Source organism: Impatiens glandulifera, chromosome 3, assembly GCF_907164915.1.
Source record: "Impatiens glandulifera chromosome 3, dImpGla2.1, whole genome shotgun sequence".
Classification (NCBI taxonomy): domain Eukaryota; kingdom Viridiplantae; phylum Streptophyta; class Magnoliopsida; order Ericales; family Balsaminaceae; genus Impatiens; species Impatiens glandulifera.
Window position 1 is genome coordinate 7,607,511 of NC_061864.1, and position 12,223 is coordinate 7,619,733.

At 31.8% G+C, this 12,223-nt stretch overlaps 1 protein-coding gene across 1 annotated transcript; it reads left to right on the top strand.

The window, feature by feature from the left end:
* The first annotated feature begins 869 nt into the window (after nucleotides 1–869).
* On the top strand, nucleotides 870–8,863 carry LOC124931292 (exocyst complex component EXO70A1-like). The gene is made up of 12 exons (XM_047471724.1): nucleotides 870–1,109; nucleotides 2,194–2,289; nucleotides 3,197–3,402; nucleotides 4,815–5,069; nucleotides 5,893–6,031; nucleotides 6,100–6,312; nucleotides 7,085–7,290; nucleotides 7,396–7,578; nucleotides 7,684–7,783; nucleotides 8,002–8,093; nucleotides 8,190–8,336; nucleotides 8,416–8,863. The coding sequence occupies exons 1-12, from the start codon at nucleotides 939–941 to the stop codon at nucleotides 8,531–8,533; spliced, it is 1,926 nt and encodes a 641-aa protein (XP_047327680.1). The 5' UTR covers nucleotides 870–938; the 3' UTR covers nucleotides 8,534–8,863.
* Nucleotides 8,864–12,223: the final 3,360 nt, after the last annotated feature.

Genomic DNA, 12,223 nt, shown 5'->3' on the forward strand with positions numbered 1-12,223 from the left:
ATAAAATAATTGTGTAAATAAATTTAAATGATGAATTTCTAAAACATATTGGCACGAGTGTATGCACATCTAAACAATAAAACAAAGTATGTTTTTGAAACTTTAAATACACAACATGCTCTCATGAATCTTAAAAACTATTTCTCACGATTCTATTTAAAGTTCGAAACCTAGACTGAGAATCCATTTTGTTAAGAATTTCCATCTAAATTATTTTATTAATCAATCTATCAATTTTAATTTTTTTTTTTGGCAAGAGAGATTCTTTAATTTGTTTTCTAATTTTCATGATTAATGTAATCTTTATAGTTTGATGATCATTTTAATATTTAGAAAAAAATCTCAAACTTTAGTATGTTAAATCAAAAATAGAAAAAATGTTATTATATAATAGTTATATTTAAAGATAAACAATAATAATCACGGTGCAATCGATGAATTAACTTCACAAATTTGTAGTAGATTATTTTTTGTTATATAGTTTATTTTTGTAATACATGATTAGTTGGCTTATTTCAAACAAAAACTAGTTCAATATTATTATTATTATTTAGTAGATTAATAAAATAATAAAAAAATTTATTTCATTATTATTTAGTGGATTAAAGAAATAAATATGATATTTTATTCTAAAATTTGTTTGAAATTTTAACACCAATATATTAATCTTATCTTTTCTTTTTCAATATTTAAAATATATTTTAATTCATATACAATTAAAAATATTATTTTAATTATTTATTTTTTAAAATAAAAATAATCTGATTATTTTCAAATAACAATATCACACAAGCCCTTATTGGACAAGCGGAGAATCTACGCTTTGTCTGGACTCAGGACCAGAGTCTATCAACCGTTTATTACTTCTTAGAGCTTTTTGAGAAAAGGGTGGATTCCTTTCTTTCCTTCATCTCATCTTCTACGAACTGAGGAAAAAGATGAGGATTCCGGCAGTATTTTCCGGCGGAGTGGAAGCGCTTAATGAAAGAGCGGCGAAGATGAATGAAGCGCTTCAGAAGAGTCAGTCCATTACTGATACTATGGTCTCTGTACTTGGTTCCTTTGATCATCGTCTCTCTGCTCTTCAAACCGGTTTGCGTCCTACTCAGGTCCTTTCTTTATCCTTTTCAACCACTTCTTTGTATGATCTATTGATGGCGTCAAACGATCAATTTCACTAACCAAAAATAACTTCTAATTCATCATCAGCTTGGTCTGATCTCATTTCCTGATTTTTTCAGTGTCCATCCGATCATGTGTTATGTAAAACCTAAGATAACAATTTATGTCTTTGAGATATAGATAGAAAATGTTAGGAGTTCTGGATTATACATAAATTCATCAACTATTTCAGATAAATATTTCTAGTTTTAGTTAATTATTATTAGTCTTGAATAAGTTTGGTGTGTTTATTCCTATATCAGTATTCATAATAACTAAATGCATACACCATGTCCAGACAATAAATTCAGATGTCCACTTGTCAAAATCTATGTAGTATTCTCCATTCAATTGAAAGTTCGACTGATGCAGCTCCATTTTCAACTCCTGACGATAAAACATTTAGTGACAAGTTGATTGCGCCTCGCGGTAGTTTCGCTTGCGTGTGGATATTTGAGTTATAAATAGATGTTAGATTTACAAATTTATATTTAGTATTGTTAGTTTTAGATGAGTTTGAAATGTTTTATTCCTGGATTAAGTATTCAATTAGTTATATATAAATGCATAGGCTATTTTTGTCATGCCTTCAATTGACTAATATTATTAGTTTTCGATAAGCTTGAAATGTTTTATTCCTGGATTTAGTATCAAGTAGTTATATAGAGAGGCACATGCTATTGTTATCCTGCCTTCAATCATTCGATAAAATACAGTGATGCTCATGAGTCATGATCTATTCTATTTCTCTTCTCTATTATATACACTTTGTTACATCTTCCGGCGGCGGTCATAGATAGAAGAGGGCGTTCTTAATTCTTTATGAAAGAAGCAATTCTAGCGCTAATTTTTTTCACCTCTCAAGAGACAAACATTTTAGGTGGGATATTAGTTTGGACTTACCTGATCTTTGTATTTGACATTCTTGTAGGTAGAAAGAAAATGTTGTTTTTGGGCTTGATCACATTCTCTTCCAATTTTAGAGATTGTTCTGCACCCAACTGTTCTTATGATATTATTGAAAAATTGCAGATTAGGACAGATGAGATTAGAAGGGCTCATGATAACATCGACAAGACACTGGAGACAGCAGAAGTTATTTTGTTTCAATTTGATCTTTCTCGTGAGGTAGGTTTGTTTATTTTTGATGCCACCAGTCATTCATTCTCATTTACATCATGCATTTTTCAATCAATAGATTTCAAAAACTATTGGTAGAGTGATACTAGACATAAGGAAGGACCTTCTCGATGGTGACTCGTGGCTGAAGGATTAAGGCACCTTAGAATATGATAATTAAGTAGATATTTATAGTTAGACCTTAGATAATTTAATTAGAATAATAATTAGATTTGAACTAGTAAAAATAAAAGTTTGAGTAAGATAATGTAAAGAGAGTAGTATAAGGGCAGTACGGTAATTAGTAGTATAGGGGCAATATGGTAATTAGCAGAGTAAGTTAGTAGCTTATACATGGTAGAGTATGTATTATTTGGAGTAATGAATGAAATAGTATTGAATGTGGTTTATATTTCTCATCTCATATATATTTCTTCTACAAATCGCTAGGCTAGTACGTTGCAAATAATACTAACTATTGCAAATAATACATGGATTGTCAATTGTGTAAAAACACATTAATACATTATCAAATTTTCTAAGGATGCTATTCTATTCTCATCTTTGTTTCCCACCCAATTTCTCTCTTTTATTCTAGATTTCTACCATCACTGAAATTGGCTACTATCATTGAATGAGTTTTATTTGAATTTGAGAAACAATTGTGGTAGATTAACGCTTATTTGAATTGAAAATGAGATTTTTCCAAATTGGCCAAATGTGGACCTAGTTGGAAGGGACTGAAATTGACAAGTTAAAGAAATTTGTGAATGATAGGTGAAGTCAGGATTTGACATTATTAGTCATTTTACTTAAAGATTGCAGTCCTCCTGAGATTTCTTATTGAAGGATGTTAATTATCAAGGTTATTGTGGCCTTTTTTATCCACTGATGGTATGTCTACTTTAACTGGTAGGCAGAGTCTACGATACTTAGAGGTCCACATGATGACTTGGAAGGCTACCTTGAAGCGATTGAGCAAATAAAGAACAGTGTTAGTTTCTTCAGCAACAACAAAAGCTTTAAGAACAGGGTTGGAGTAATCAATCACACAAATGATGTACTTGAAAAAGCCATATCAAAGTTAGAAGAAGAATTCAAGCAACTTCTTTCATCCTATAGGTTTGTTCTCTTCATACTCATAATAATGCTTATGTTTTCCTTATTTTTTCATATTTTTCCCCTTGGTGTTTTATGTACTTCTAAAGCTACTTCCAGCCTAGGCATATGAACCCAGACCTTCATCATCATTACTTCACATATATAACCTGCCAATACATAGTGTTTTTTTGCGTTGAGAAATATAAGGTTATTGATATAACACAGCTATTACTGAATATTTGAGAAGTCATATTGCATGGATGCTTCAAATACTCAACAAATTTCCATGCATTTGAGGCTACTGCCAGTGGTTAGATTTGAAACTGCTAAATGCTGGCTTTGCTTTATGTAACTTTTTGACAATTGTGTAGGTCAAATTACCATTACTGCTCCATGTTCAAATAATTCTATGTGCCAAATCATCTGAAAATGGCCTTTTCTGACTGCAACTTCTACATATATCTCTAATACTGTACTTTTCGATCTTGTTGGCAACATACATATGTAGTCTGTGTATGGTCTTAGGTAACAATGGGCGCATTTGGAAATGGTCTGGAACCTGAATTAGTGATCCAAAAATGTTTTTGGATGCGCTTCTGTTTGGTATCCAGGTGTAACTGTTTCTATCAGTCCAGATCCAGAAATAGGTTCCGGCTTAAAAAACGAAGAGAAAGGCATGAGGCTAAGGCTTTGCATCCTAGAGAGGATATATATAGAAACTAAGCAATAACTAAGCACAATATATAAGTATTAGATGCCAGAAATAGTAACCAAAATAAATTTTTCGTGTTCCAAATGTCAAGTCGTACAAAGCTAGCATTGTTGACCCCCACAGTCATGACCTCTACTTCAACCCGTGACCTTCGTTCTCTTTGACACAACTCTTACCACTTGAGCTACCCTAGTGGGTTTCATCCGACCACACACTTCATACCAAATGTATCATAATTTAGATCCAAATATTATTTATCGATATCTCAGAAAGATCCAGATACAGATCCAACTACATAGGTGTTTCCAAAAAAGGCCTATTCCCTTTACCTGGTCTTATGCATACTGATTCTTTCTGTCAATTAATGACTATAATTTTATTGTAAATCTAACCATTATTTGAAGAGTCAAATTTCTTATAACCTGTTCTTTCTATTTTTTATTCCATGAATGCAATGTATGCATTTTGACAGTTGCCAAGGATGAAACTATTGTGGTTTATGTAACTTGGTCTCATACATGTTTTGTTGTTTATGATGTTAAAACTGTTGCTACTGTGATTAATTGAACTTATGATTCTATGACCAGTTAGCTTCATTTGAGTTCAGTTCTTTTTTGTAAGTCTCTTCAAATCTTCTTTGTTATTTAAATTCTTGTACATTCCTTGGACTTGCATTATTAGCCTTTCCTTGATGTCCTATTACCAAAATCTTTGACTTCAGCAAACCTGTGGAACCTGAAAGTCTTTTTGACTGCCTTCCAAGTTCATCAAGGCCGTCATATGACTCAGAAGGTACTCAAGGTGATTCAGGTGGAAAATCTCATTCGAGTCATGAACAACATCCCAACACTGGCTTAGAGATTGTAGTTTACACACCACCAATTCTCATACCACCAAGGATTTTGCCGCAACTGCACTACTTAGCTCAACAAGTGGTTCAAGCTGGTCACCCGAAACAGTTGGTTAAAATATACAGGTTAGCTGGTACTAATCTGCTAGTTCTGGAACTTCTGCTTGCAACTGAAGCATATAAATTTGTCTTGTCATTATATAACTTTATCTGAGATAACAGCCAGCCCTTTGCATGACAACATAATCAGTAGGAGTGTAATAATTTTAACAACCCCTATCATGTGAATATCACATGGATGCAATTTCCTGGTATCCCATTTGAATGTATCTCTTTGTTTAAGAACTATTTACCTATAGAACCACTTGTGCAATGTTACAGTATTTTCTGCAAGATAAAGCATGGTTCAGAGGATACTGTTTTTATTTTTAGAAAAAATGACAATTTCATTAAAACCATAGTCAACGTGAAAATTGCAACGGGTAGAAATACAGCCAAGTATTACAAGTCATGACAAGTGTGGTAATCAAATCAAAACAGGGAAAAGTAACATGTCTTCTTCCTTGATCATCAAGGGTCAAATGATGCTCTCTCAAACGGAAACTCAACTAATGTGAAATATGAATCTCAAAATGATCTTCATCTGACATCTCCTATAGTCATAGTTGATCCCAGAAGATATGGTTCAAATGATACGGTTGTAGGCTGCTTTCTGCAGATTGAGAAAATTCCATATGAAAAGAGAAATCAAATTCTTTGTCATAATTCAATTTATGAGAGCTTAAGTGCAGAACATTAGCTATGTCCAACTTCCGATAGTTCTTCTTTTGCGAGTCATTTACCCTGATTTTCCTTCTTCCTCACTATTATTGTTTAATTTTTTTGTTGTGCTCACAAAATTGTGAACTATCAATCATTCCTAAGTTTTGGGTAATGTATTTCCATGTAGAGATATTCGTTCTCCAATAATGAAAAAAAGCCTCCATAAATTGGGAGTTGAAAAGCTGAACAAGGAAGATGTTCAGAAAATGCAGTGGGAAGTTCTAGAGGCTAAGATTGGGAACTGGGTTCAGTGCATGCGAATAGCCGTAAGTTTATACTGTTAGTTATATACATAGTATATGCTTTATAAATATCTTTTTGTGCCTAAACACAGGTCAAACTGTTGTTTGCTGGGGAACGGAGAGTCTGTGATCGGATACTTGAGGGCATTGGTTCTCTAGATGCTCAGTGTTTTGCTGAAGTCACTTCTAGTAGTGTTGATCTGCTGCTTAGTTTTGGAGAGGCCATTACTAAAACCAAGAGATCACCAGAAAAGTTATTTGTGCTTTTGGACATGTATGAGGTCATGCGGGAACTTCATTCAGAGGTATGATCTTACCACACAGGGCTCTTTTTTAAATTATTGTTAAAATTTGATGTATGCCACAGTTTATTTCAAATCAAAAGCTGTGATTAAGCACAATTGTAGATTACAAAAGTGAATTAAGTCTAATATGTTCAATAATTGCATTCAACACTTAACCTGAATAGATTAATTGCGATTTGTATTATTAAGTTTGTATGGGAACAAAATTGACTTGATCACTGAATACAATAAGCAAAAGTGAGAATGAGGGTAAACGGTTAGAAATCAACACACAATTATTTAATGACAATACTTGATATCATAATACTTGGGGCCTTGTTTGACATGTGTTATTTGAGATTATTTCCAAATAACCACTATTCAATCAACAATACTCATCAATCGCATCATTCAAATCATCAATCAAAATACCATAATACTCTCTATTTTTAAAATAAAAATTATTTGTTCCTCGTATATTATACCCATAATGTCTTTTTACTCAAATAACCTCGTTTTTAATAGGCTAATTGAACGGGGTTATTTGAAAATAACCACCTAATTATTCAAATAACCCTAGATCAATCAAGGCCTTAGTATTCACTTTCATCATATATTAAATGAGTAAATTTCCATATTCTTCAAAACAAATATTCAGTTTTATAAAACATTTTACTAGATATTGATAGTTATTAATCTACAACCCTAAAATTCAGATGTCCAAGGTTCTTCATGCTTGTTAGTTTTTTTTTTCTTATATAGTAGGATCTATCTTGGACTCCATATCTTGCAGATTGAAGCACTTTTCAGTGGGAAAGATTGTGCAGAGATCAGATATTCTGCGATGGGCTTAATGAAGCGGCTTGCCCAGACTGCACAAGACACTTTTGGTGATTTTGAGGAAGCAATTGGAAAAGATGCTGCCAAGACTCCAGTTGTAGACGGAACCGTCCATCCTCTGACAAGCTATGTTATTAATTATGTCAAGTTCTTGTTTGAGTAAGTTGATTAATAAGAACGTCAAATTAAATAAAATAATTATGGTTTATTTGAAATGTATCTTACGGAAATACATTTGATCTTTGGTGTCATTTATGTACACAGCTACCAGTCAACCTTGAAACAGCTTTTCCAAGATTTAGACTCACAGTTGGCAGCTGTAACTATGCGAATAATGGAGGCTCTCCAGGCTAATCTAGACACAAAATCAAAGCAATATAGGGATCCTTCTCTTACTCAGTTGTTCCTTATGAACAACATTCACTATATAGTCAGATCTGTACGAAAGTTAGTCCTACTACCCTTTATTGGTTTCAAATGGCATGTCAATTCATGCACGAGTTTTTTTTGTTTGGGTTCATGGAGGCTAAATGTGGGTTGTCTTTGTTTCAGTTCTGAAGCCAAAGATCTACTAGGCAATGATTGGGTCCAAATACACAGGAGAGTTGTTCAACAGCATGCAAATCAGTACAAGAGGATTACTTGGACAAAGGTTTGTTATATGCCTACTCTATGCTCGATTTTCCAGGCAGAGCATGCTGTTTTTTACACCCACTCAGAGGGGCATATTAACAGCTAAACACTCTCTAAATCTCCGTTAAATTAACTATTCATATCAACTTTTCATAAAGAATTTTTTCTGAAATCCTGTTATATCTTGGATATTAATTTGGTAATGAACCAGTTCTTAACAATTGATGATTTGGGCAGATTCTGAAATATCTCTCTATACAAGGCCTGAACTCATCTGGTGTGGATGGGGCAAATAGCAGCGGTATTTCAAAAACGATACTGAAGGACCGGTCTGTTCCTAACTTCCTATATACAATGATTTGTTGCTAGAGTGGGCACTGATTATATATATAATGAATCTATTAATTGTATGATGATGCATGCAGGTTGAAGTCATTTAACAACCAGTTTGAGGAGCTTCATCATCGACAATCCCAGTGGATTGTTCCAGACTTGGAGTTGCGAGAATCCCTAAGACTTGCTGTTGCGGAAGTCTTATTGCCAGCTTATCGATCTTTTATCAAACGATTTGGGTGTGTACTTATTTATTACCAGTAGTGTTTATAAATTTATTGACTTTCATTACTAATTGGCCTTTGCTGTTAATTATAGGCCATTGGTTGAGGCTGGGAAGAATCCACAAAAGTACATCAGGTACACACCAGAGGACGTTGAGCATATGCTGGGAGAGTTTTTCGAAGGGAAATCTTTTCCCGAACCTAAGCGATAGACAAAAAAGAGATCCATCGTTAGGGCCGGTTTCAGCTCCCTTGTTTGAGCATGCGTAAATTGCATGTTTCTTCTGGATTCCGGCATATATTTATTATTATTATTTTCTGACAGTTACATGGATCTAGATGTTGTTGTTGTGATTATATCGGCTGTAATTTTGCACATCTTAGATAAACAGATTCCCTTTGAGATGATAGGGGATCTAATTACGGCTGTTTTTGTTTAGCATTAACTTGTGAACACATGCAAATAATTGTGTTCACTCATATATATATATATGAATAAAAGTTAATAAAATGCTTACCATTGATTTGGTTCAAGTTTAATTTGATCTTCTTCTTCTTCTTTTTTTTGTCAATTTCTCTTAATTAATATAGTACAGTATTATTTAATTTAGTTATAGAAACCAGCATAAGGTTGGTTGGTCTTTTACATAATTAATAAATAGTAGCCCCACATGAAAGAGATGTTTTAATTTATATTGATGATGATGATTCTGCAATATGGCCTAGGATCCCTCAATCCCATAATCATGAGATTCAAATTATTATGAATAAAAAGAGAGAGATATTAATTAGTGCAATTCAAAAGCAAAGAATAAAGATGGATTCACAGGTAAGCGATGGATCGATCTAGTACTATTATTCTGATCAGTGATCAGTACCAGTGTTGTTTTTTCTTCTTCTTCTTCTTCTTGACTGTGTGTTTTTGTGTGTGTGTGAGAGAGAGAAAGAGAAAAAAGAGTTTGATCGAGATCCAAGAAAGAAGAACCCTTACTTTCATGCAAAAAGAATTAAATGTATATGGTAGAAACGAGGAGCTTTAAGGAGAGAGATTGAAACATTATTCTAAAGTGAGTCCATTTCTACCATTCTTTTTATTTCCTTAAAGACTGCAAAAGCACTAACGTTTGGAAACTCTGTTTGCATGCTCCTCTCCTCCTCCCCATTTCTTCATGCATCGATCACAACATTAAAATCACCCCCCCAATCTTCAAATGCAGGCCAGTTCCAAAAGATTGATAATTGGGACTCATGTTTTATATAAAATATAATATAATATATATATACATAGATTCTTCAATCATTATTCTTGGGTGAAGATATTATTAACATATGTTTTCTGTTAATTTGTATCATTAATTTGGACATTAATATATTTGGAAAAAAACTTTTTTGGATTAATCCCCACTTAGGGATACATAAATTAAGTGAGATTTCCTTCTTTTTTGAAAGTATGAATATTGAATATACATATATAGTACATGAATAAACCTAGTAAAAAAACAAATAATTACTGTGTCAAAAACACTTAATTAATTAAAGCTCCAAATTGAGGTTTCCAAAAAACTTATAAAGTCTCAATTCACTTGGCTTCTACAAAAGATAATAATACAAGTTTACTTCAAAATTTTATAAAAGTTGTGTCTAAGTGAAATCTTATTGGCGTAAGTTCGTTTATAATACAACTAATTAAATGTTAACATGACGTTTCTCATCAATCGAGCTCTATGGATATTTTACATGACATTGTTTTTTCTAAAGAATATATATATATATATATATATCAATATCATCGTCTCATTCAAACAATAAAGACATAAAACTGCATCTAAGAAAAGAAGATAAAGATAAAAATAAATCAAACAAAGACAAATTCTCTTTGATTAAATCAAAAGTGTAACACCATGTGTATACTTTTGTTTTAGAGAAGTAGATGAGTGTGAAGGAAGAAAAACATTTGATTCTTTAGCACTAAAGCTCTCTCTTTACGAATATGTGTTCATCACTTACTCTAACTCGATAATTAATAGTGATGAAGATAGATGTTTCGAAAATACTTTTACAAAAGTATATATATATATATGCGACTTGGGTTAATTTCCATTCATCTTATAATTTTATATACAATTTTTTTATGAAAAATTCGAGATTATCTGTATTACAACACTTTTTAAGTTACATCATCATTTATGATAAACTTCAAAAAAATAAAAAAGTGAGAAAACATCACGATATCATCAACAAATTCAAAAGCATCATTATATATAGTTCTGCTCCATTATATGTTTTTTCTATGAAACTCAAAGATGTCCATAAATACAGTTATTTAATCCTAAGAAAATGTTATTTTTACAAAACCAAGCAAGTATTGATCTATAAGAAAAAAAATGTTGGTTTTTGTTAATATATTACAAAACCCTAATTCATTCTCTATCTAGATATATATCGATCCTTGACACAAATTAATTAACACATCCGATCCGATCGTACACACACACAACATATATTCAAGAGGAAGAAATTAAAGAAGTATGAAATTACGAATGAGACAAGAATTTGCAATAAAAGCTAAAAGCTTAAATACCTTTTTAAAAAGCATAAAAAAAAACAGTGAGATCACATGAGAGAGAAATGATCGAGTTTTTAACCTAGAAAGACTACATTGATCAGGAAGCAGCAGTAGTGCTAGCTATACCTCATCACTTACTTTAATTCCTCCCTTTTTCTTTTTCTTTTTTATCTTCCTTTTTTCATCTGATCACAATCATTTCTAGATCACTGGTCCAGCAGGATTTGGGAGGATATCTTTAGAACGGCTACTTGTATCTATGTATGTAACACATTACACATTATTGTTTATTCAGTTTCATCTTCACTTTTTGGGATCGAATATCTATCTATCTGAGAAGATGACCACTTCAATCATTAATGTTCATCCATCTCTCTATCTCTAACTCTATCTACAATTTTTTCAAATAATTTTCCAATTTATAACTCTCTTTTACTAATTACATATATCATGTCTTTATATTGTTTAATCTAAATGATCCGGGTTTGAAGATTAAACAAGTTTATTTATTTATTCAATTTGGTTCTATTATGTTCATGTTCTTCTATGTTTTCTTTTGATTTTCCTCTTTTTAAGGTTTGCCCATGTGTTTGAGCAAGAAAATATAATAGAATTAAAGTTAAAAATTAACTAAAAAATAATTAATGTCATGTCATCTCTATTTGGGATCTACTTAAAAGGGGAAAATGGATTAATAAATTAAATTATTTTAATTTTAAAAAAGGAAAACTTAATTTGGTGGATTAATTAATTAGTAGCTAGAAGAAAATAATTCCACAGCCTACCACACTACCAAAGGTTTCCTCCACCCATTAGAAGTTATCATGTAAATGGCACTACCTACTTACCTTTTTATTAAACTTTATTTTCTTTTAGTCACTTAATAATTATTCCATTATGGGAACAAAGCTCGAAGCCAACATTTTTTTTGTTACCACTATTATTATTACCATCATAATTTGTACTCTAGATATGCTTTAATAATTAGTATTGTACAATGAAGAATCGATATTTTGTCTTACCAATTTATTTGACCTAGATCGTGATGTTTAATTAATGATTTTTCAACCAAGTTTAAAGTGCTTTTTTCTTTATTTAGTTATAAAAACGTAAATGAACTTGTAACCCCAATGGGGTGTTGTGTTTGCTATGACGATTCCATTAAGAAATAATTAATATAATTCTTTGGAAAAAAAAAATCAAAATATATTTCTACCAATTCACTTGTTGTATTTTTTACTACTATCTATTATCTATTTATTCTACAAAGATAAAGTACAATTATATGAAAACAAGACCTCAAGAATCTGCCTTTAATTCCCCAATTAACCATTTC

What these genes read in the sequence shown, in the direction of transcription:
- LOC124931292 (XM_047471724.1), top strand. Translation starts at nt 939, where the DNA reads ATGAGGATTCCGGCAGTATTTTCCGGCGGAGTGGAAGCGCTTAATGAA. An exon ending in CCGGTTTGCGTCCTACTCAG is followed by an intron (nt 1,110 to 2,193) that starts GTCCTTTCTTTA and finishes GAAAAATTGCAG; the next exon opens with ATTAGGACAGATGAGATTAG. An exon ending in TATGTCAAGTTCTTGTTTGA is followed by an intron (nt 7,291 to 7,395) that starts GTAAGTTGATTA and finishes TTATGTACACAG; the next exon opens with CTACCAGTCAACCTTGAAAC.